Source organism: Diceros bicornis, chromosome 25, assembly GCF_020826845.1.
Source record: "Diceros bicornis minor isolate mBicDic1 chromosome 25, mDicBic1.mat.cur, whole genome shotgun sequence".
Lineage (NCBI taxonomy): Eukaryota > Metazoa > Chordata > Mammalia > Perissodactyla > Rhinocerotidae > Diceros > Diceros bicornis.
In genome coordinates this window covers 13,737,069-13,763,537 of record NC_080764.1, presented here as the reverse complement: position 1 = coordinate 13,763,537, position 26,469 = coordinate 13,737,069, and the positions used below count along the sequence as shown (strand labels likewise).

Genomic DNA, 26,469 nt, shown 5'->3' with positions numbered 1-26,469 from the left:
TGGATTTGCTGAGCTAAATCACTCTGGGGAGATGTAAAGATCAGAAGTTCAGTTTCTGCTCAGCTCAGGCTGCTCAGTGACCAGTGTTTCACACTGATAAACGCCTCCCAAATCTCAAAGCACAAAGTGAGAGTTCACAAGGTCAGGAGCATTAATTAGCAGTACTCATTTGGATTCTGTATTCATCAAATACAACAAGCAGCTATTCAATATTTGCCTATTTGCACAACTCTAAGATCTCCAATTCAAAGATCCAGCCAGAGAACAAAATAAAGCCCAAGAAAATAAACTAAAATAAACCTGTCACCATCAGAATGTGCCTCAAAGTAAATCAGCAGCTTTAAACCATGGCAAACGGTCTGCACAGGCCTACAGCAGAGGCAGTATGAGTAATATATGTGCAGGTTATAGAAGTAGGTCCCTGCTGCAAAAGAAAGGAAAAATAAAGCAGTTCCAAGTAAAGAGATTATTTACTTTGTGTGCTTTAACAAATTTCTCCTAATTCCTTTTACTTAGTTCCTTATTGATCTGTAATCCCCACGGGAAGAACAGAGCATTATACAGTATCCTTTCAGATTCTTTTAAAATTCAGTAAATCTATTCCCATACTTTACTTCAGTTAGTTTTATCTTACTATATCTAAAATAAGCCTATACCTAAAATAAGCAACATTTCATAAATAAATATTTACATTAGTATGCAAGACTAGATTAAGAGACTGACCATGATCCCTTATATTTTAAGGGTCCTAGATGAAAAGTACAGGATGAAACAGAAAACGTCATTCCTTTTAAAGCAGTTCATAGGACTGTTGTAGTTCTCAACCTTGGCTGCACCACAGAATCACCTGTGGGGATTTCTAAATATTTGAATGGCTAAGCCCAATCTTAGACCTACTCAATCAGAATCTGCAGGGGCCAGACCTCCATGCAACATATTTTTTCCGATGTATGGCCAGATTATGGAGCTACTATCAAAGGGCACAAATTTCACAGCTTACAGAAGCTCTAGGACACACCCAAAGAAGAAAGAAAGAAAAAAAATCCTCTATATTCTCTTTAGATTTGGGATAAATGACTATATCCTTCACCAAAAGCTTCCATAGGGACAATCTTCAATTCCAAGGGTGATGATCCCACTGGGAGATGAACACAGAGATGAACAACATTTTTTCTCTCCCTTTTTCTCCATACCCCATCTGGGGCCAGTCTGATGCCAATCCAGCACCAAAAGTGCAAGAACTGGGCAAATACTCTCAAATCTGGAAGACCCCCAAATAGGAGAGTATTGATTATGGGGCCATCCTAGTTTTTAAGATTAGCTTCAGGGGCTTTGATGAGATTCAATTAATTTCTAGAAAGGGGAACTATGTCACACCTTTGGTTTAGCATTCTGATGACACATATCCCTTAGAAAAGCCTAATAATGGTGGCTTTTTTTTGACAATCCTATAAGGAGTGGTGAATAGGCATTCAAAGATATTTCTAGGAGCTACTCTTTCAAATTTTCTGAAGAATGTCACAATTCTCAAACGGCAAGGAGGTAAATTTCAGAGGCGAGGTGTCTTAAGCCACACCATTTCTCTGAGGCAGCCTGACCTGTTCCTCTACCCTAACTCTGCTTCAGCCTCATGTGCTTAAGGCTTCAAATAGCAAAAAGACAGGGAAGGCAGTTCATACCCTCACCTAAACCACACAGAAGCGGTCTCATAGGAAGCAGCTCTGCTCTAACCCACCACAGGGCCTGGGCTTTTTCCAATCATCCTCCCTGTCTAACAAAGAAAGGCAGCAGAAACTTCCCTCTCTCAAGCAAGCCTTCCCTGATTAAAACCATAAGGCTGAATTCCCCCAGGGAGGAGAATGGAATTTTCTTGTTGCAGACTACTGTAGGACTCAAAAAATCTGTGCAGGCAGGGGCTAAGTGGCAGACAATAAAGAGACAAGTCCAGCATTTAGAATTATGAGGCATCAAGAAAACCCAGTTAAAAATTATTATACAGACCAAAGAAGAAAACACAAAAGCAATTATGACTGTGCTCGAGTGATTTTTTTCCCCTATAATATCCACAATTTCAATAATGTGATTACAATACTTTTAGGATTAAGAAATATATTGTATTTATATCTCTAAATGTAAATTCACTGCTGAAACTAACCATTTCACTCTCCAAAATAAATAATTTCAGGAAATGCTCTCCACCATAGCACCCTTAGATAAAACACACAGACTCATCATCTAATTTATAAATAGCAGACACCAACCTGGCTGTCCCGTGCTGGGAATCCATGATAACCTGGGGTCAGAGGCTCGTTCTAAGAGAAAGAAAAGAAAATCAAACTGTAAGACAAAAGAAAATGTTAAGAATAATCAAAATCATCCAAATTGATCAAATAGAAATTCCTGCCCAGTTCTAAGATGTTCCATTGCTATATTTCACTCTACCTAACTACATATATCTCCTAACAAACAAAAGTATTTGCTTAGGAACACTATTCATAAACACTATTTTCCTCTTGGTACAGCTAAATCTGTTTCTGTACCAGTATATTCTCAAACAGGGAGTTACTGGGATTTGGGGCAGAACAATTTAACTTCACACTGCGGACTTGAGCATCCCCAGCTCCTAACCACTAAAAGCCCATAGCACTCCTAAACACTAGAACAACCAAAAACATCCACACATCTCTAAAAGTCCCCTGATTGGAAAGGGGACAGTACTACTCCTGTTGAGAACTTCCTCTTGACCTGGAAAAGCCCCTTCCCTCTATCAATCAGCTTTCCTTCCCTTCTTTTAAACCTAGATGAAATTCCACCTCTGTTCAAGACGTCCTCAACCACTCTATATCATCCTATGGACTCAAGTAATTCCTAACATGTATATATGTTAAAATTTATTTAGGTTGTTTGTACAATTTACTTTTCATATTACTTATGACTCAATAAATCTTATTTTTGTAAAGGTGTATCATATTGAGTGTCTCACTTCACATTAATCATTAAATCAAGATCCTTGAGGACAAGAATGATAGCTAATAAAAGCTATGCAAACCCTAATTTAGTATAAGGCCATACAACATGAGCACTCGTTTATGGATTACTTAACTCATTCAACCATTCAACAAACATATATTGAATTTCTAATATTTTCAAAGTACTGGTAGATGACTGGCAGAGTAAGAAAGATGAATAAAACAAGGCCCTTGTCTTCAAGGGCCTTAAATGGGAGTATATCGCCTCCTTAAATGGGAGGAGATAAACGTGCACACAAAGGTGTAAATGAGAACATATAGTGCTTCTGTAATTTTTTCAAAGTGCCCAACACTGCTACCTGAGAGAGATTCATCTTCTTCTTCCATCCATTTGTACTTTCATTCCTACTAGCAGAATAACAAGTTAAAAAGAATTTTCTTGGATAGGACTTTCACATCCTAGGTGAGAGTAAACTTTGCACCTAACGATACATCTGCTTTGATTATATCCATATCTTTGATAATCAAAAGTCCACACTCCTTTCAAAAACACGAAAGCCAGGAGTCAACTTAAGCTCACTACAGAGACCCTGTGTCTTATTCATCATGCTTTCCCTGCAACCCAGTACAGTGTTAACATATGGTGCACACCCAAAAGAATGCGTAAATAAATAAATGGAGTTCAATAACCAGAAATTATTTAGGTATTCCGTCACTGACTCAATCATAGACAATTTAAGTTCTCCTTTTTTATTCCTAAGTCTCTATTTTGGACATTTACAGATTAAGTCGCCAAAGAAAGCACACCAAAGATAACTGCCTTAAAAAATTATAGGTGCCAAAACAATCTTGAGAAAGAAGAACAAAGTTGAAGGACTCATATTTCCTGATTTCAGAGTTTACTACAAAGCTACAGTAATCAAGATAGTGTAATACTGGCATAAGGACAGACATATAGAGCAATGGAATATAATTGAGAGTCCAGAAATAAATCCTTACAGTTATGATAAACTGATTTTTGAAAAGGTGCTAAGAAAATCAATGGGGGAAGGAACAGTCTTTTCAACAAATGGTGCTGGGACAACTGGATACCCACACATAAAAGAATGAAGTTGGAACTCTGTCTTATACCAGATACAAAATTAACTCAAAATAGGTCATTGACCTAAAACCAAAAAACTCTTAGAAGAAAAGAGAGGAGTAAATCTTCATGACCTTTTGTTAGACAATAGTTTCTTCAATATGACACCAAAACACAAGTGACAAAGGAAAAAAACTAGACTTCATCAAAATTAAAAACTTTTGTGTCTCAAAGGACACCATCAATTCTGGGGATCTAATGTACAGCACAGTGCTTACAGTCAATAACACCGTATTACATACTTGAAAGTTGCTAAGAGAGTAGATCGTAAATGTTCTCACCACAAAAAAAGAAATGGTAATTATGAGACATGATACAGGTGTTAGCTAATGCTATGGTGATAATTACTTTGCAATATATAAGTGTATTAAATCAACTTGCTGTACACCTTAAACTTGCACAATGTTGTATGTCAATTATATCTCAATAAAGCGGGGGCGGGGGAAGACACCATCAAGTAAATGAAAAGACAACCCACAGAATGGGAGGAAATATTTGCAAATCATATGTCTGATAAGTGACTTGGACTCAGAATATATAAAGGACTCTTACAACTCAACAACAAAGAGACAACCCAAATCCTAAAATGGGCAAAGGATCTGAATAGGAAGTTCTCCTAAGAAGATAGACAAACGGCCCATAAGCACGTGAAAAGATGCTCAACGCGTCATTAGTCATTAGGGAAATGCAAATCAAAACCACAATGAGATAACACTTCACATCCACTAGGATGGCTATAATCAAAAAGTCAAACAATAACAAGTGTTGGCAAGGATATAGAGCAATTGGAATCCCGTACACTGCTGAGGGGAATGTAAAAGGATACAGCCATTGAAAAAGTTCGGCAGTCCCTCAAAATGTTAAAAAAGAGTTACCATATGACCCAGCAATTCCACACCTAGGTGTAACCAAGAAAACTGAAAACATACGTCCACACAAAACCCTGTACACAAATGTTCTCAGCACCATTACTTCGTATATGAAAGATAACATGAGTGGAGTCCTATTACAACAGAGCCGGAGCAGTCATTTCAGAGGAATTGCCTTGCACATCTTCTTTTCTTTATCTTCCAAACTGGACCAAACCGCCAACATTCCAAGAAGGCAGTAAGGACAGGAATAGCCTGTTTGTAAGGACTGATGAAACTGGACTTGGCTGATGACCGAATTGCTAACCAACCTATGAAGTACAAGTCTAGCCTTACCTCATCTAGCACCAACGAACCCTTCTTAAATACCACTTACCTCATCTTCCTCCCTTTCTCCCAGTAAAACCCTGAGCCCCTCTACTGTAATCAGGACATTAGATTTGGGTTTCTATCTGAATCTGTGCTCCCCCAATTGCAATTCTTTGATCCCAAAATAAATGCCTCTCTGCCTCTCATTTTGGATCTTTATTTTAACACACAATAGCCAAAAAGTGGAAAGAATCCAAACATCCATTAATTGATGAATGGATAAACAAAGTGTGGTTTATCCATAATTGAACATTATTTGGCAATAAAAAGGAATGAAGTACTGATACAACATGGATAAATCTTGAAAACATCATGCTAAGTGGAAAAAGCCACAGATGAAAGGCCACAAATTATATAATTCCATTTATATGAAATATCCAGAATGGGCAAATCCATAGGGAAAGAAAGTTGACTAGTAGCTCCAGGGACTAACGGGGAGGAATGAGGAGTGACTCCTAACAGATGCTGGGTTTATTTTTGGTGATGAAATGTTCTGGAATTAGATAGTGATGATGGTTGCACAACTCTATGATTATACTAAAAGCACCAATAACACTTTAAAAGGGTAAGACTTATGGTCTGTGAATTGTATATCAATAAACCTGTTATTTAAAAATAGTAATAATTACAGGCAATGTTGGCTATTTTCACACTAATTTTTACAGGGGAGACATTTACAGCTTAGACTATAGCCAAAGAACAGGGCTCCTTCTGAAATCCACAAGTGCCTTGTTTGTTCTGGATTCTACAAATTTATTTCAACACCATTGCAAACATTTTAACAATCATGATGACAACCACTAGATACTGAGCAACTAATCAGGTATAGCTTCAGGATGGAGGGAAGGAGGAAGAGAAAGCAGCAAAGAGAAGGAGATAATAAAGCACAGGTATTAGGTGGCAAAGTCAAACTTCCAACCCAGGTCTGTTGGAATCCAAAGCCCTCGTTCTCTCCATTTTATCAAGTTCTCTTCTCTAATAACCATTTCTAATAACCATTCCGAAGTACAGTGAATATTTCAAGATTATCTGAGAAGGGAATTACATGATTAAGAAAGTAATCAAAAACACCCAAAAGCATAATTAGAGATTCATCACTACCAGAGAATAGCTCATATATAAACTATGTTCTTGAGTTCAACAATGCAGAAAACTTTTTATAAGGAAAAAGTCACATTCCTATAAGCCAGTATTGTCAAAAACTTTAATAGCAAAGACAGATGTAACAGGTTGCACAGAGACGTGTCAGAGGAAATGGATGTACTCCTCCACTGCCTTAGCAAAGCCACACTCTTCTTTCTTCCCCATCTCTCAGAGAAGGCTATTTGGAACTCTCCAGCCCTCAGAAACTCCCTGCCTCTCTGAAAGTGGCCTATACTTAGTGACAAAGGCTTGCTTTCCTTTTTAATTTTACCATGGATATATCTGTCCCTTCAAAACGCATTAACTCTGCATGTTTTTGGATTTTATAGAAACGAAATGCATTCATTCATCCTATTGTATGCATTCTTTAGCAATTTCCTTTATTTGCTCGATACTATGCGAGTCATCTCCGCATATGCATGTCACTATATTTCACTAATTTGACTACTACTGTTTAGTATTCTATCTTACGAATATGTCATAATTCATTTATTTGTCTTATTTTCCTGTTAATAGATATTTAGATTGTTTCCAGTTATGCTTTTTGTTCGCACTCACAAACCGTGCTGCCTATGAACATTCTTTTAAGATTTGAGATATCATTTTTCACTCATGAGACTCACAAAAATGAAGAAGAGTAAACAGATACCTTCACATCTAATAGTAGGAATATAAGTATATTGGGACCAGTTTTGGAAAGCAAATTGACAATAATTATTAAAATATTAAATGCACATACCTTCTTGTAATTTCATCTCTGATCTCTGTATCTACTCTAGAGAATCACTCGCACATGTGCTCAAAGAAGCATGTGAAAAGATTTTCAATGCAATGTTGTTTGTAATAGTGAAAACCCAGACAGAACCCCAGCGTCCATTAATAATAGGGAAACAGTGTTATCAACTATTGTATTATTTCAGCATCCTCTGTGCAAGTTTTTAAAAAGGTAAAATCTCGGGGCCAGCCTGGTGGTATAGTGGTTAAGTTCGTGTGCTCTGCTTTGGCAGCCTGGGGTTTGCAGGTTCAGATCCTGGACGCGGACCTATGCACTGCTATCAGGCCATGCTGTGGCAGGCATCCCACATATAAAGTAGAAGAAGATGGGCAGGCATGTTAGCCAGGGCCAATCTTCCTCAACAAAAAGAGGAGGATTGGCAACGGATGTTAGCTCAGGGCTAATCTTCCTCACCAAAAAAATAAATAAAGTGTAAAATCTCTATGAACTATCTCAAGTCATATTAAATGACAGCAGAACAGTCAGTGTGCTATTTTTTTAAGTCACAATACAAAAAGAGGTATTTCTGCATGCATAAAAAAAGTAAATAAATGCACAGAGAAGACCTAGAAGAATATACAACAAACTTCTAACAGTGGTTACCTCTAGGGAGAAGAATAAGATTTGTGGAAGGTCAAGAGGGCATGCTTTATCTGAACTGTTTGAATTTTACAAAATGTAAAATTCATGTATTACTTAGAGTATTAAAAAGAATCAAAAAAGTCACTATTACCAGTGTTTCATAATGTTTTATAACTTACAAAAACACCTTCACATAATCTTTAGTCCTCACAACGCAGAAAATAGGTTTTATAACTCTCATTTTACAGATGACAAAACTGAATTTCAGAAAAATTAAGTGATTTGCTCAAGGCCAAATAGCTACTGATAGTGGCTGAGCTGCCTTCAGACTTGGTCTTAACTCTATACCCAGTACTTCTGCTACTTCATAACAACTAGCAAAAACCTCCTTCTGGTCCTGGTAAGGATGACTATAATTATCTAAAGACATGCAGATCTGAGTTTTTAATCAGTGCAGAAATAATAACTGATATTTAAAGCAGAGATGGAATTACAAGGCAAGCTAATGGAACAGATGGGAGAGATCTCTGATGTGTTCAACTCCAAAGAGGAAAGGCTTTAGCAGCTACGCACCTATAAGCAAGAGTTATTGGCCTAGTAAGACTGAAAGAGTTAGAAACTGACTCTGCCTAGGCACAGAGGCTGCTCAAAAATAAAAAGAATATATAAGAAATAAAATATCAACCACAAGAATCCTTATTGACTAGAGGTCAGCAATTAAACCTATTTAGAAGCTGCTGGTTAGTGGACAAGTGGAAGAGGAACAACAGAAGGGTCCTTAAGTAACTGTCAACCAGAGCAACTACAACGGATTGCACAGGTACAGTGGACACTGAGAGAGGTAAAGAAAAATATCACCTGACTTCTGAATTCTTCAGCAGTTGCTTAGAAGCTCCCATGTGCACCTATGTTTGAAAAATCCATTTAAGCAGAAGAATCCCTCATTTATTCAGCAGAAGTGGACTGAACAATTGCTTTAAGACAAGAGCAGTGCTGTTATCCTTGTCCTTGAGGAGCTCAGATTCATAATAATTACAAGATAATGTGACTGACACTATAGCTAACATCTACAAAAGAACTACAGGACTCCAGAAGATCTTTTGAAAAAGTGTGTGCAGGAGTCGGGGGTGGGTAATAACCTCTAACCTCTTACTGGAGGACAAGACATCCAGTACTGTGATGGATTAATGCATGCTGAAAAGACACAATGGTTTCTAAAGCCACTTTTCTAAATGCATTCTGAAAATCATCACTATCATTTCTGAATGATTAGCCAATATATTTTCCTATTTCAAATAAAAATTAACCAGAATACTGCACCTGAGAGGAAAAGCAAAAGTACTATTTCCTTAGCATTTGTAAAATACAGTCAAAAGAGAGGGGCTAAGAGGACTTAACAACACTGAAGATCAAAAAGCCCTGCTTTCAGTGCAGAAATAAAGTAGTGATATAATAAACTAGCCATAAATCCTAAGCAATGATCAACTAAGCACTAACTGAGGAGCCTAAGGAAGACACCACTCAGCCAATCGCTCCTGGTTTCACCTGCTTAACAGATCATGTGTTCCCCATCCAGAGATTTATTACAGGAGTATCTCTTACTGGCTTCTATCACTGACGAGGGTTGTCTAGGAGCAGGGTGCAGAAAACTGGAAATGCAAAGTTACACTAAGCAATTAAAGAAACAAATTTAAAAATCCACCAGTTGTCCTTTGTGTTTAACAAAATAAAACCCTTTTCACAAAATGGAAGGAGAAGAAAAATACTGAGAATGGAGCAAAATAAATTCTTGCTGCCATGCAATTTTGGAGAGAGGAAAGTAAAAGGAAGCAAAGGCAAGGAAGAAATAAAGCTGTCCTCTACAAATAAAACTTGGGCAATAGTACAAGCCCAGATTTGTATTTGACTTATTCTCTGTTGAAAATGAATTTCACATTACCTTACACACATTTAACAACGGCAGGGAAGATTGATTTAGACCATACTGGCTGGGAAAAAAGGCAAATCAAGTTTCCCAGGATATTTCACTACCTTGTTCTGCAGCCAAAGTTACTGTTTTTCAAGTATTAAGCCTATTTTTGAATTGGGACATGGAAGGGAACACCACCGGAACTGAAGCTGTACCTATGTTTCAAATGCTTTACATGCAAAAAACCAATCCCAGAAACAAGCACCTTTGCTCAGGAAGAGCGCGCACTAAGCGACCACAACGTATCAGTCAGCTTCCAAACCATACAGGGTTCAAGGCACCCAAAGAGAAAATGACGGCTTCTAAGGGATATGAACCTGGTAGTATCTAACAACATAGTTCTAACATAAAGTCCAATTGGTAACTGGTAAACTAAGCTTTCATGCTACAATAAAATAAAACGTAACTCATTCGACCCCCCATCAAGACAACTGATGGTAGTTCTTTGTTACATTCACCACTCCCACCCCAAACACTCTCTTTTGTTTTAAGTTAAAAATGCTCTAGTATAAGCAGTATGTTTCATGTTAAAATCTGACACAGGGATTAACTGGGTCCTCACAGCCAATCTGGAACACACTAAAATTTCCTCTTTTCAATAACAGTCACAGGTTTCTAAGAGATAACCAATCAAACTCCTTTTCTTTATAAGTGAGGAAACTCAGAGAGAAGTGCCCTGTCCATAGTCATTCAACTAAGCAGACATAAAAGAGGACCTAAAACGTAGAACTCTTGACTCTCAAATCACGTAAGCTATTCATGCCTCAGACTCTGCTAATTGCAGATATGACTAGCTCCTTTCATGATGCAATAGAGAAAGCATGGACTTTGGGAGTCAAAGAGATGTAGACTCAAATACTGGCTGGGTCACTTTCTAACTATGAGATTCTGACCCTCAATTTTCTCAATTGTGTAACAGATAATCTCTACCTCATAAAGTTGTGATGATTAAATGAGATAATTCAGGTGAAGCTTATCTGGCACAGTACTTAACATACAGGAGAAGCTCCAAAAGAAGTCCTTCCCCACTCCCATGTCTTACCAGTTGCAAATGACTTAGAGAGAAATTGCATCAGTCTACAGGACTCATTCTCACAAAGTAACACATTTCCAAATAACCAATCTTCAACTTTTCTTAGCTTACTCTAACATCAGCCCTTTAGGAATATGCGCCAAATGGCCACCCAGCCTCATTGAAGGGTTCAAAAACTACATAAAAATTAATGATATTGTAAATCGATTCCAGCATTCAATGAGAGAATGAACGAAATTACCTCTAAGGTGACCAAAGCAACTATGCCTTTTGTGACATACACACGCTTAATTAAAGCTTCATACAGCTAAGCAGTCCACTCAGCTGGGATCAATTTCTGATGGGCTAACACTCCCAGTTCTTTAAATTTCCTTTCAAATCCATTCTTTTATTTATTTTTTTAATTAACATTCAATCATGGTAACATAAAGTGCATAAATAATAAACAAAATTCTCCTTCAATCTATCCTTTCCAGTACTGAAGTTTGAGAGCATACTATAAATATTCTTCAGCAGTTTCCTTTTTTCTTTAAAAACTGTGGTTACATATAAATAACATAAAATTGACCATTTTAACCATTTTCAAGTTTACAGTTCTGTGGTATTACGTACATTCACATTGTTGTGTAACCATCACCACTAACCACCTCTAGAACTTTCTCCAACTGAAACTCCACACCCATTAAACTCCCCTCTCCCACCTTCCCCACCTCCTGGCAACCACCATGCTACTTTCTGTCTCTATGAATCTGACTACTCTACTACCTCACATAAATGGAATCACACACTGTTTGTCCTTTGTGACTGGCTTATCTCACTTGGCATAATGTCTTCATGGTTCATCCACATTTTAGCATGAGTCAGAACTTCCTTCTTTCCGGCTGAATAATATCCCATTGTAGGTATATACCACATTTTGTTTATCCAGTCATCTGTTCATTTACACTTGAGTGGCTTCCACTTTTTGGCTATTTTGAATAACGCTGCCATGAACACGGATGTACAAATATCTGTTGGAGTCTCTGCTTTCAATTCTTCTGGGTACATACCCAGAAGTAGAATTGCTGGATTATTGGTAATTCTATGTTTAATTTTTTGAGGAATCACCATACCCTTTTCCACAGCAGTTAGACCATTTTACATTCCCACCAGCCAGGGACAGGGTTCCAATTTCTCCACATCTTCAACAACACTTGTTATTTTCTGTTTTTTGTTTTTTTACAATAACAATTCTGAGTGTGAAGTGTTATCTCATTGTGGTCTTGATATGCATTTCCCCTATGATTAGTGATGTTGAGTGTCATTTCATGTGCTTATTGGCCATTTGTATATCCTCTTGGAGAAATGTCTATTCAAATCCTGTGCCCATTTTTTAAAAGGGCTGTTTTTCTGTTGTTGAGTTGTAGGAGTTCTTTATATATTTTGGATATTAATCTCTCATCAGATATATGATTTGTAAATATTTTCTCCCATCCATGGGCTACCTTTTCACTCTGTTGATAGAGTCGTTTGATGCACAAAAGTTTTTAATTTTCAAATTGAAGTTCAATTTATCTATTTTTCCTTTTGTTATATGTGCTTTTGGTGTCATATCCAAGAATCCATTGCCAAATCCAAGGTCATGAAGATTTACTTCTATGTTTTCTTCTAAGAATTTTATAGTTCTAGCTCCTATATATATATAGGTCTTTGATCCATTCTGAGTTAATTTCTGTATATGTTATAAGGTAAGGGTCCAACTTCAGGTTTTTTTACAAGTGTCTTATTTATATTTGAAGTTCCTTAGATCTATTTGCCATATTCTTCCTGGTTTCTGAACATCTGGAATTAAATATACATTCTACTCATACGCTGGTTATCAATTAACGCTCAGCTCCCAATTCACCCTTTTTGCCTGCTCTGTGAAAAGGGATCTGGGCCCTTTAAATAGTTTTCCTTTGACAGCAGGCAGGATCTCAAGCTTTGTCAGTAGAGAGCACAGGAGGGGCATTTTAGGAGAAAAGGGTTTTGCTTCTTGGTCCCAGTGTGCTTTCTCAGCAGTCTTCTACAAGGGGGTTTCCTCATTCCCAGCTCCTGCAGTGCACAGCAGCCAGCAGCACCCAGCAGGCAGTACCCTCCCCCAGTAACCCTCTCTGGGCTATTATATAGCACAGTGCCTCTGGTAAGACAACTCCCTGTGAACAGCTTTCCCCAGTACCCTAGAGGGTAGATTTCTGGAAACTTTAAAAAGGCAGATTTCCAACAAGTTCTGCAGGTCTGGCATCACAGGGACTTACTTCTCTACCACTCAGAAAGCCACAGCCATGCGCTCTCCAACATGGTCTAGATCTGAGCCCCTGGTGCAGGGGATAGGAGGTAGGGGAGACAGCTTTTCTTTTGGGTGCTTTATCTCAGCTCTAGGGGTAGTTGCTATTACATATTAATTATATTAATGATATTTTATCATATAGCAATCATATTATGATGTTACATTATATCTGTTATTACATCTCCTATTCTTTAGAGTTCTCTTTGTTTCTTACAAACCAATCCCTCATTACTTCAATCTTCTGCTGTGGTAAATAATTCGTTACACTAAATTCTCTGTCCAAATTACTTACAGTCTCTCTCTTGATTGGACCTAGACTGACACAGGTGAGCTGAAACAAAACATTAACAGCCACTTACTATACACAGGACAGACATTATGCCTAGCGTTTTCTATACATTATTACTTTGTAGTCTCCCTAAAACTGTGTTGTCGCTCTATAGTAAGAAAATTGAGGCTCAGAAAGCTATGCAATTTGCCTATAGTAACACAAATCCAGATCTGTCTGACATTCAAGTCCCTGCTGGTTCTCTACTATGGCATTTATTTTTCTTCACAGAACATAGCAACACTTTTTAAGGAACTAAACATCCATGTTCAGGAAAAGAATGAATATAGCAGGCCTGACTGCTATCCTTAGAAAGCGTAGCTTGCAAAGCTGGCCTTGGCTGGTGTCTGGGAACTTAGATTTTGGGTGGGTTCTATTCCCAAAACTGTTAAGAGTGGCTCACTGTGCCTAGAGTATGCCAACAATATGGTTTATGCTGAACACCTGCTTTCTTTCTGGGAGTCTGGAATTTTGGTATATGCTAGGCAGAGGGTGAACTAGGGTGCTAGGCCTCTGTGAACAACCCTTCCCATCCACCCCCAAAAAAGACAAATCTCAGGGGCTGACCCAGTGGCGCAAGCGGTTAAGTGCACGCACTCTGCTGCGGCAGCTCGGGGTTCGCCGGTTCAGATCCCGGGCGTGCACTGACGCACTGCTTGTCGAGCCGTGCTGTGGTGGCGTCCCATATAAAGTAGAGGAAGATGGGCACGGATGTTAGCTCAGAGCCAGTCTTCCTCAGGAAAAAAAAAAAAAAGAGGAGGATTGGCATCAGATGTTAGCTCAGGGCTGATCTTCCTCACAAAAAAAAACAAAAAGAAAAAAAAAGAAAAATCTCGGCACCGTGTCTCTAACGAGCTTCTCTGATAGACAACAGTGTCACAACTCGCTGCTGAAGGAAATAAGCACATCCTGTTTGACTCCGCTGGGAGGGAACCCTTGGAAGCCTGGACCTGATTTCTGCGGGACTTCACCACATGCACTTCTCCCCCTGCTGATTTTGCTTTACACCCTTTCACTGTTATAAATCACAGCCAGGAGTATGACTATATGCTGAGTTCTGTAAATCCTAGGCCGTCACTGGACTTAGAGTAGTCTTGGGGACCCCCAACACTACGACATGCTAAGCATTTTATTAAATGCAGAGGACACAAAGATAAATAGGGCCTTTGCCCTCAAGGAATTTTACAGTCTATTTAAATTTCCCTTCTTTCACTTCTCTGATCTTCACTTCTTAGTCTGTTCACCACTTAAAATAGATTAGATACATTTCTCTGAGCTAAATTTCATTCTTAGTGCTAAAGTGATGTTAAATATTTAATAAGTCCATCAGGCAAAATCTGAGATACAAAGCTCTAATAAACTCAAAGGCCACACATATTTTCTCTTTACTTTCCCCATCTTATTGTGTTCTTCATTAAAAATAAATTGAAAAACCCTTGTACATTGCTGGTGAGAATATAAAATGGTGCAGCTGCTACAGAAAACAGTTTGGCGGTTCCTCAAAAAGTTAAATACAGAGCTACCACATGGCCCACCAATTCCACTCCCAGGTATATTCCCAAGAGAACTGAAAACAGGTACTCAAATAAATTCTGGTACACACGTGTTCTGAGCAGCACTATGCACAATACCTAAATAGTGGAAACACCAATGTTCATCAACAAATGAACAGATAAACAAATTGTGGTATATACATACAAAGGAATACTATTCAGCTATAAAAATGAATAAAGTACTGATATATGCTACAACATGGATAAACCTTGAAAACATTATGCTAAATGAAAGAAGCCAGACACAAAAGGTCACATATTGTATGATTCCACTTATGAAATATCCAGAATAGGTAAATTCATAGAGACAAAAAGCAGATTGGTGGTTGTCAGGGGTTGGAAGGAAGTGGAAATGGAGGGTGACTGCTTAATGGGAATGGGGTTCTTTCAGGGTTGATGAAATGTCTGGAACTAGATAGGTGTGGTGGCTGCACAACATTGGGAATGCACTAAATACCACCAGATTGTTCACTTTAAAAAGGTTAATTTTATGTTATGTGATTTTCATCTCAATAAAAAAATTTTTTGAAAAGCAATGCAGTATTCAATGTGGTGTAAATGAAGAAAACCAACCTTCCTGATGTTATCTGAATGGATACTTGTAGCTTGAAATAAAATCATCAGTGACTACAACAGACAAAGGTTTTAAGAAGTGCTACATCTCAGTATACAGCCTGGAAAATGTCTGAAGATAGATGAGTTTCGGTTTATGAGTGATGTACATTTTTTTTCTTTTGCCTGTCTGTATTTTCTAATTTTTCACCAATGAATATGTATTATTCTTACTCGACCATCAAAAAATGGAGATAACACTACCTCCTCAAGTATGCTGTGAAGATTAAATGAGATAATACATATAAAGCCCTTAACACAGTATTCAGGGTATCATAAGTACACAACAAATGTTAGGTAGTAGGGGCATTATGATGTTTATGGTTTTGTAAATATTCCTCAGGATACATCTTTCATTATCTATAGCTAAGGCATTCACCTCAATCCAAGCCTGGGTCATCAGAGCCAAGCCTAAATTACTATAAAAATAGTTTCTTAGCTGGTCCAGCAGCCTCCATCCAACTCTTCCCAGTTTTCTTACCAGGGCCAGGGTTAATTTCATAAAACACCACACATCACTCCCATGCTAATGGCCCTCCCTCCACTGCTTATGTGATCAAGTTCCAAACATCCTAAATCTGCCCTCACCTGGTCATTACCTTTCTCTCCCCAATTATTTATTCCTCCCACATTTAGTAAAGGACTGTCATATGTTTGGTACTATGGTAGAAATAGAAAGATAAATAACTTACTAATTCTTCTCTTAAGGAACTCATAATCTAGTAAGACAGAGAGGCATGTACACAAATACAACATGAATCATACAATAAAACGTAAGTAAAAGGCCCAGAGGGAACAAGTGTATATGGTTGATAATGGAGTGAGAAAGGCATAAAGGAATCAAAGAAGGGAACTCATGGGAGGCAAGATCTGAATGAGGTTTGGAGGATGATTGCAAATAGCTAATTTCCAGATACAAACTTGACTCAATTTACTTCACACCTTAGGGCATTCTCCCACATCAACTCAAGTAAAATCTAGCAAAGCCCTACTCCCCTTCACAAAGCAATCCCTATAACTCTAGCTTAGTACTTTTTCAAATTGTGGGTCAAGACCCACTCATGACTTATTTAAGAGGTCTCAACTGCTCTAAAAAAATTAGAGCAGCAGTTCCCAAACTTTTTGGTCTTAGAATTTCTTTATACTCTTAAAAATTAATAAAGATCCCAAAGAACTTTTGTTTATGTGAGTTATAAGTTTTGATATTTGCCTATTAGAAACTAAAACCGAGCAATTTTTAAAATGTGTTAATTCATTTTAAAATATCAATAATAAACCATTATGCTAACATATAAATATTTTATAAAAATTAACTATATTTTATAAAACAAAAAAATTTAATGAGTGTCACTGTCTTACATTTTTGCAAATATCTTTCACATCCAACGTAACAGAATATGGCTAGATTCTCATATCTGCTTCTGCATTTGATCTGTTGTGATGTTATTTTGGTTGAAGTATATGAAGAAAATCTGCCCTTCCACAAATACATATCTGGGAAAGGTAGGACTATTTTAATAATCTTTTCACATATTCTTCCTTAATACTGTACCAAAACTCGAAAACTGACAGTTTCCTAAAAGTTAGCTACAATGTGCCATCTGAAACCATATCAATGAATTTTCATACTCTGTTATATTAAAATCCATTGGTCTGTCTTGCATTTTGAATGAATTTTCAACTATCATGATTATGTAATATTATGCGCTGTTCATTTACAAACTCATTCACTAAGTTATAAAGATCTTCTATATGTTGACACATTTTATTATATACTATCAAAAAAATCACATTCACTAATATCACTGCCAATCTCTTCAAAAAAGTCTTTAAGTACTGGGGCTATCAAGTCCATTGTCCAGGACACAAGTTTTCCAAAATTCTAATTTTTGCTTGAAAGCTCAAATTTTATCTTTGGCAACAAATACCGTCATTTTCCTTGACAGGCTGACTTCATTCATTTTTAATAAAATGTCTGCCAAATACCCGAATCTGAATAACCATAGTCTGTCAGTTTATTTTCCAAGTAAAAATGGTATTCCATGAAAAAAGTGGCTAGTTCAGCTGGCACCTCCATCACAAAAGTGGTTTTCCTTGAGATAACTGTCATACTCAGTATGCAGAAGTGCCTAATGTGTATTACCCATTTTGTCACACAGAACATTAAAAAGATGCATAATGAGGGTTGAGATTTAATAACGGTAATAATTTTTACTGTTTCATCAAGGACATTCTCAAGTGAAACTGGCTTTTTTTTTCTTCTTTAACTGCAAGTACATGGTGGTGAAGAACATAACGACTACTAGCACAGTTTGGTGCCACTGTCTTGATTCATGCAAGGGTACATCATTACCTATGCAACATCAGTGCAAATGTCAACACAGTGGAAAAGGCAAATAACTCCTTAGTGTTATTATGAAAATAGTTTTGACCTTAAAGACCCCCTAAAAGGGTCTTGGGTTCCTTGAGAGGTCCATGGACCACACTTTAAGAATCATTGTACTAGACTACAATAGAATTTTTAAAAAGAAATCATTTAGTAAGGGTAAGAATTATTTCATGAAACTTGTTTTAGTCTCATATATACATATAAATATTGAACTATATACTAGGTTGTCACATAAAATGGATATGGTCAAAAAAGCCTGCAAAACTACTCCTCTAGCCATACTAATTCACCCTTCTTAAAACTGCTATAGCCTTTATTGAGCACTTAAGTTTACTGCACCATAGACTGATTTCTAAATGTAGCATGTATATGCCTAGGCCTCCTATTTCCAAATACATCATAAGCTCTCAAACTACATCTTACATATCTTTATATATTCCCCAAATGATACTACATATATCATAGGTTCTCAACAATTTTTTTTAATTGAATTTCCTCATTAGTATATAATGGGCCTGAAAAGCAATTAGTCTGTGACATAATAAGCCCATAAATACTTCCCAGTTTTGACATGTCGCAAATAGTTCCATGCATAGTGAAGTATAGAGGGGAAAGCACAGTTGTTGGTATCACATTCACCTGAGATATGTCCCTGACACTTACTAACTCCATGATCCTGGGAAGTTACTTCATTTCTGAGCCTCAAATTGTTCTCCTTCTAAATGAGAATACCACTTACCTCATAGGGTTGTTACAAGGAATAAGTGAGATAATACAAACAAAGTGACTTGTACAGTACCTGCTCCTTGATGGGATGGCACTGCTAAAGAACAATAGTGATAATAAGAAACAATGCCTTATTTGTACATAACACTTCACCACACACAACACAGGCAGGTCTGACAATTATAGGATCACAGATTTTGAGGGAACCACATACATCATCTAATTCTAACCCAGCTCCTTTACCTGCACTCTCCTCACCTCACCCCATGCTCTCTCTCATACACACACACACACACGACTTTACAGATGAGAAAACCAAAGTAGCACAAGGGTGTAAACGTCTTTCTCACGGTTACAAAGCCAGTGAGGGGCAGAACTTGGTGTCAAACACATCCTCTTATTCATAACAATCCCGCTAAACACGTAACATTATTCCTTTTTGATTGATAAGGGAAACTCAGCTTCAGACTTACCGAGGTTAAGTGACACTGCCAAGGTCTCACAGGCAGTAAACAACAAAAGGGGGCAGGGAACCCAAGTCTTCCGATTGCAAGTTTGGGGTTCTTCCGATTATAACTTAGAAAGCTATCTAAGAATATGAATTTTACTTTGCGCAATCATTGATAATTATCTGCAATTGGATCTGAATGGAATAATAGACATGATTATGCAAATACTTATTACGACTAAATATGCCAACTGATAACCACCAACAAATTAGTTTGTGTTGTGATATTCAATTGAAACTGGTGTTTCACTGAAGACTTCACACACTTTGGCATTTAAAAAAAGATACCTCTTAATTAGGGTCAGAGTATAAAGAAAATATATCCCAAAAGGATAATTCTGCAACATTCAAAAAATCCCTCTGAGATAGGCTAACATGTTGAATATCATAGTCTTAATTTAATACTTTCACCAAAAAGGTCAATATAGACAAAATAAATTTTACTTTAACTGCTGTATATTAGCTATATCAATTTAGCTTTTGTAACAGTCTTATCACTCACACTGCTATTCAACACGATGTCAAACCAGCTCTGTTGCTTATTAACAGAGTGAGAGGCAAGTTACTCAACCTTTCTGATTTGTAAAATATAGGTGATTATGCCTAAACTTTGCAAGGACGTTAAGATTAGACATAATGTATACAAAGCATCTAAGAGTATACCCTATAAAGGAAAGCTATTATTAAAACAATTTTAATTATATGCTTTGAGTTCATAAGTCCTGCCTTATCTCTCCGTCCCCTAAGATTTGTATGGCTGAGCGAAAATGTGCCTTTCTACTTCCTACTTCTGCTGCTGCTTACAATGCCCTACTGGCAACAACTGCCAATCCTCTGACCTAAAGTCTCTGCCATCTACTTCTGGTGTCTCCAGAGCAAGTCCCTGAACTTCTTCTTATTGATTAATTCTCTGGTCAGAAAAAAGATAATACTCATTACTTAACAATTCAATGATCTTCTGATATTAACTCTTGATTGGAACTAGTCTAAAAGACTTCAAATGAAACATCTGAATTTATGGGGTTTTTTATGCCAATTTTAAAAAAACACCAACTTTTTTTTAAACATATGGTCAAATAATAAGAATTCATAAAAGAGCTGCGTTTATCAGATCTCATCATACCTTGATTTCTGTACCAGCTCAACTATTCAAATCCTACAGTTTCACTTCTAGCCCTTTTGGATAATAAGTCTCCACTAAATAAAAAGCACTTAGTAGCAAAAGGCAGCAAAGAAAACTACACATTGAGTACAATTAGATGCTCAAGATAGCTGGGAGAAGGGCAAGAGGCAAGGAACCTACACAGACAGGATGGTGTTGGCCCTCTCTGAGGGAACAGAACTACTCTACAGATCATCATTGAAAGGCTGAAGAGGAAGGGAGAGGGAAGGCACTAACATATGCAGGCACTGCATGTACTAGATACTTTACACACACTATTTCAGGGTCTAGGTATTATCTCCATTATCAGGGAAGGAGACTAAGACTCAGAGGAGTCAAATGACTGGCAAAGCCAAACAGCTGGTACACTGTAAAGCCGGAGCTGCAAGTATAACTCTGCTCCTTCCATTACATGATACACCAATGCATAGTCCAGAAAAGCATTTATCCCTGGGCCAAGCAATAGGCAAGGTGAGTGCACGCTCATCTACACACTGGCTCAGCCAGACTGCTTCTCTTCCACCAGCGGGAATAATTGAGAGAGAACTCATCTTTAACCTGTAGTTATCACCCAATTACTCCACTGGTAGAAGAAAAGCAGTGTTTCTTAAATTTTAACATGCATACAGGTCGCTGTAGGATATCTTGTTAAAAATGCAGATTCTGATTCAGTGGGTTTGGGGTGGCACCTGAGATTCTGCATTTCTAACAAGCTCCCTGGAGATGATGAAGCTTCTGGTGCTTGGGCCATACTCAAAATAGATTATACTCAGGGGTTCCCAAACCTGGCTGATCATTAGAATCATCCGGGAATCATTTAAAAACTACAGACTCCTGGGCCCCTCCCACCTGGACATTCAGTGGTGTCTGGAACCTCATAATTCTGTACTCAAAGAAATGTATAATTATTCATGACAATAACCAAAGCAAGCATTGATTGAGAACATACCAAACGTCTAAGTGCTTTACATATTAGCTTACTTACCCCTCAGCACCACACTATAAGGCTGACTATAAGGCGGGTACATACAGCACGATCATTCCCATTTTATACATGAGGAAACCCACGCACCAAGAGACTGTTACTCATCCAAGGTCAGTCAGTGACAGACAGAGAACAGGGGTTCAGACTTGAGCCAATCTGATGAGTCTGTGCTCTCACACACACCACATAACGCTGCTTCCCACATTACCCAGTGGTAATGTCACAGATTTTAACAGACACACTTGAACAAATAAATCCAAATGGGTCACCTCAGAAGATGTCGCCCTGAGAAGGCTATGCTCTTATTCCTCAGACACTGCAATCATTCAAAACACTGCCACTGCTAAACAATAAAAGAGCTCTTGATCTGAAAATGAAAATGCCTTCAGAACCTAAACCTATGACTCTAAACACCTTTAATTGGGATAAAAGCTCATCATTTGAGCATAGATTTGATTTTTTGAGAAGCCAAAATCAGGAAAAGCCAAGTCAAAGAAACCTTGTGTAATCAAGCTAGGTATTTGTTTTTAATAACAAATTCAGTGTTAGGTATTGAAAATTTTTTCCTCGTCACTCATCTCTAAGGCCGATTCCAAACGAGAGTTCCTTATGTTTTGCGCAATGGCTGTATCACCAGAGCCAAAGTGACCGTTTTGGAGGACAGTACTCATTTGGATGCACAGATTCTGTTATATTTGTTTAAAAAAAAATTTTAGCCCCTCAGTCATTCCAAAATAAACCCATTTGCCCTTCACTATCAATACAAACAGGCATGCATATGTTCAGAACGACTGTCTTACAGCATGCAGTTTTCCTTTCTGCTGCAAAAGCAACTGCTTTTTCTTTCAGATTTTTTAAATAAAAAGTGTGTTTTATTTGTACACACTCATCCTTCAAAAAATAAATATGATAATCAGGCATTACTGAAGCATTTAACTGCATGCAGCACCATAAAAGGCATCACACAAAGGTAACTATATATCCAAAATACGTGCACAAATACCCTCACATACAAGGGTTAAAGGCACACACAAATACTACAGGGAATACAACTATAAAAAGATATAACATTTCTACATCTAGATCAGCTCCTTTGTTAAATGAAAATGCTCTTTTTCAACAAAGAAAATACTCTGCAAATTCAGAATGATTTACAGATTTTTAAAAAGCAGGCATTAATGCAGATCAGCACAAATCCACACAACCAACCTCTCTGCTTGAACTGGACTCCCCACACCTTACTGAAGCCACAATTCCCCTGCACAAACTCCCACTCCACCACCCCCCACGCACACCCAACTCCCCACCAACCTCACAGGGGTTCCTGGGCTGGTCCATGGAATCTGATGACATCACTCTCTCTTCCTTCCTGGAATTCTAAACCCTGCTGCTCTCCCCTTGCACACAGCTACCATCTCCATGGCAACCTCACCTCCTCCTGCTTCCCTATTGGCTTCATAGAGCAGGATACACAAAAAGGTTTTCCGTTCTCCCCCACAACCCGCCCCCAAAAAATGATGCTTTCAACAGGAACCTGAGCTAAATTTAGCTACTTGGGATTCAGAGTCCTATGACTAAGAAACACAGAGAAATGTCCTCCTTCCTACATTCCACCTTCCTCTCAACCCCACCCCAAAGAGGCTGCTTCACCTCCTTCTCTCTAGCCCCCAACCAAAAGCAAGTGGCAATATCTGCTGAGCATTAAAACAGCTGGACTGGCACACATATAAGGCTGGCACACAGAAAATTCTCACACCCACCTCTCCTCCCAACAAGAGGGAAAAAAGAGAACAGAAATAAAAGCATGCACCAGTCAAAAAACAGTTGGGACATTTCGTGTGCTGAGCATCAGTCTTCTGCTGCTTCCTTCCAAACCAAGCCAAGGATTGGGAACTCCATGCCTAAAGGCAGAACAGTCTCTAACCTCTTAGAAAACCAGATTCTCTTGCTATTTGCTTGGTATTATTTCCCCCACCAGAGGAAGAAAACGAGGAGGAAAAGGGGAGAGAAGTGAGGTAGAAATACTGCATACTTCAGCGACCGAACATGCTAAGCCTGAAACCACAAATCTTGGCTCCAATTTTCCATTACAGGGACTGACCTGCTATGTAAATTGGAGCAAGTTCTTACATCCCTCATCTAAAAAGCAGCTCACACACAGGGATGTTATAAGAATTACTGACAAAATTAATGTAAAGTAGTTTAAGTCCCTGGGCCAAAGGAACTGAATAAATAGAGAGTAAGCTGACATCATTAGTAGTGAAACTCCTGTGGATATTAACAGAAATTAATAATCTGCAGATGAAGAACATGAACTTCTAGAAAATTATCCTTTCATAATCATAAATATACTACAAAATATGCATAATTTCTTCAACCACAGACAGTTCCCCAAAAGGTATCTACTTCTAGTAAAATCCAGCTATACTCACCTCATACATCAGCCAATTTTTGACTAGGACTCAATTTTGCAGCTGGCCCTACTTTTTCTTTGCTTAGTCCTAACTCTAATTTTGAAATTGGTAAATTGCTACTCACTCTCCCTAAATGATGCCTGAATATGGACCAGGGCTTCGTTTTCCAGCTCAGCTGTCCACTTCTCATTCTAGGGAAGTAATTTTTTCTCAGAGCCATATTTGATAGCTGAACACTGAATCAAGCCAGCGGCCACGTCCTATATGACTTGGAAGGACAAAGCATCAATTGTAACCAAGTAGGAAAGGCTCCAAGCAGGTCAGAGCCTTGTAGTATGAGAGGGAGTGGATTAAAATAAGACACACCCAGGAAAATTGTGTTTTCAGTTTGCAGGGCAGAGACTCAGCTCTAGGGCACCAACTCTCCAGTGAAAAAATAGACATAAAAGGAAAATTATTAAGTGTAACAATAAATAGTCATTTGCCCCAAACAGAATTTAAACAATTTGGAACATTTAGCAAAGTCAAAATGCCCCACTAGTTAATACAAAGGCATTCAGAATAAGCTTCACAACTGCTGTGGAAAACAGCAAGATGCTGTATTTGCTAATAAACAACTGAAACTCACATTCCGGGTGAAGGAGAGGGAGGAGGGCCACAACACGATTAGCCCATCTCTGAGATTTGTGCTTCCTTATCTCCCCGCTTATGGACACCTAACAAGCCACGCCTTGTGTGAAACCTCTCCTGTGTATACCACTGGTCAGATGGTTCCACAGGCTAACTATGATGAGCACTCTTCTAATAGATCTCCTTAATACTCTTAAAAACAAACAGAAGGTCAGTCACCTTATTCCACTATGAAACGACGGAAGCACAGTTTCCAAGATCGTCCATCAAATCAATTACTGGGCTTGACTTACATTAGTTATCATTATGAAATCTATCAAAAATGGTCTGGACTAAGTGGACTACCGCAAATAAAGCTCTATTTATCTACGCCTCTCATTCAAATGTGCATTAAGCGTACTTAACATGTGCCAGGGATTTTATAAGGGTTGTCATTAATTTTCAAAAATAAAACCAAAACATTGCAAATTGTACATATTCTTGCCTCATTTTACAGACAGACAGCAAGAGTTTCAGAGATGTGAACGTGACCAATGTTATATAACTCATTATTTAACTTTTTAAAAAGCCAAGATTCGAACTGAGATCTGTTTGGACTCCAAAGCCTGTGCTTTTTCTACTTGGCCTCCCATTTACAGACAGTTGGGGGTGGAAAGAAACATTCAGAAGCCATTTTGCATCCGTGTTTTCTTCTGTCATCAATAAAATATAGGCTGCTTGACATCAAGGTCAAAGTCATATTTTCTACGTATTACTAACAGTATTAAATCCTAAGCAGGCACTCAATACTTACTAATTTATTAATCTAATCCTATTATTCTAAACTTCTGGACAAATGGCAATGATTCTACTCAGATCTTTTTAAATTAAAATTGGCTTGAGAAATTACATGCTGAAGTGAAATAAAACTCCAGATAACATATTCTGGAATTTAATTTTATAATATTTGAGATGAACAAAATTATCACTGCAATAATGCCTGGCCCAATCATAATGTCCTAATGTCTACACACTCTCATCTGCTGGTTTTAATCTATAAACCCTAATGCAGTCAGGATCTATACATTAGATTTATGATTTCTAAATTCTGCATAAGGAACCAGAGCATTTCAAAGTATTTCTCCAGGGATTCCACTAAAATTAAATCAGCTTATTAGAGGACCATACTAAACAGGCCAAGGTCACATGTCTGATACCCATGTGAACCAGTTAGCATCACCCTCTTCTATCGCCACAATATGCACCCTGTTGTAAATATACAGCACTGGTTTTACTGAGAAATTAATGCAAAATATCACCTCTTCTGAAAAGAAATTAAAACATGTATCTCCTGAGGTCAAATATTATAATTGGCTTTTATTCCTTAGAAAATAGCTACTGTCTGTCAGAAAATGTGCCCAATCGTTCATCCTGTCTTTCAATAGTTATTGAACACCTACCACATGCCAGTTGATAGTCTCAAAAGGCTAGCACTAGAGGACAAATAAAGCCAGTTAGTGCGATATGTGACACAGCAGAGATGTAAGAGGTATGGTGAGAGCACACAAGAGGGAATGGCTACCTCGAGAAGGTGTCATGGAGAATGAGCTCCAGGAGCTCATTTAGGTAAAGGAGGCAGTGAGGGCCTTCCAGGGAGAGAGAACGAAGACTTAGGAAGGCATAGTAGTAGGACATGTGGCAAACTTCAGAGAACTTTCAAGTCTTTTACTAAGGCCAGGTTGAGAATTGAGATATGACCAGCCGAGAGAAAGTAAGGCAACATCTTTTAGATTTTCTACCTCACTCAGTTTAGGTTTTCCTAAAATGCCTTACTTTGAGTTAGATTTCCATAGAGTAAGGGGAAAAACATTTTTAATACCATGTGGAGAGTTCTTCTCTTTATCGTTTCCATGATAAGAATAAAGGTCAATAAAAAGCTTCTGCACAGCAAAAGAAACCATCAACAAAATGAAAAGGCAATCTATGGGATGGGAGAAAATACCTGCAAATCATCTATCTGATAAG

The 26,469-nt window shown here is 37.9% G+C and overlaps 1 protein-coding gene across 6 annotated transcripts in view; it reads right to left on the bottom strand.

Moving 5' to 3' along the window:
- The window catches only part of RBFOX2 (RNA binding fox-1 homolog 2), a 267,307-nt gene that overhangs the window by 184,726 nt on the left and 56,112 nt on the right, over positions 1–26,469 (bottom strand). For all 6 annotated transcript variants that reach the window (XM_058568454.1, XM_058568455.1, XM_058568453.1 and 3 more), the window contains exon 2: positions 2,262–2,312. In XM_058568454.1, coding sequence (XP_058424437.1) covers positions 2,262–2,312 — 51 coding nt within the window. The remainder of the gene's footprint in view (positions 1–2,261; positions 2,313–26,469) is intronic.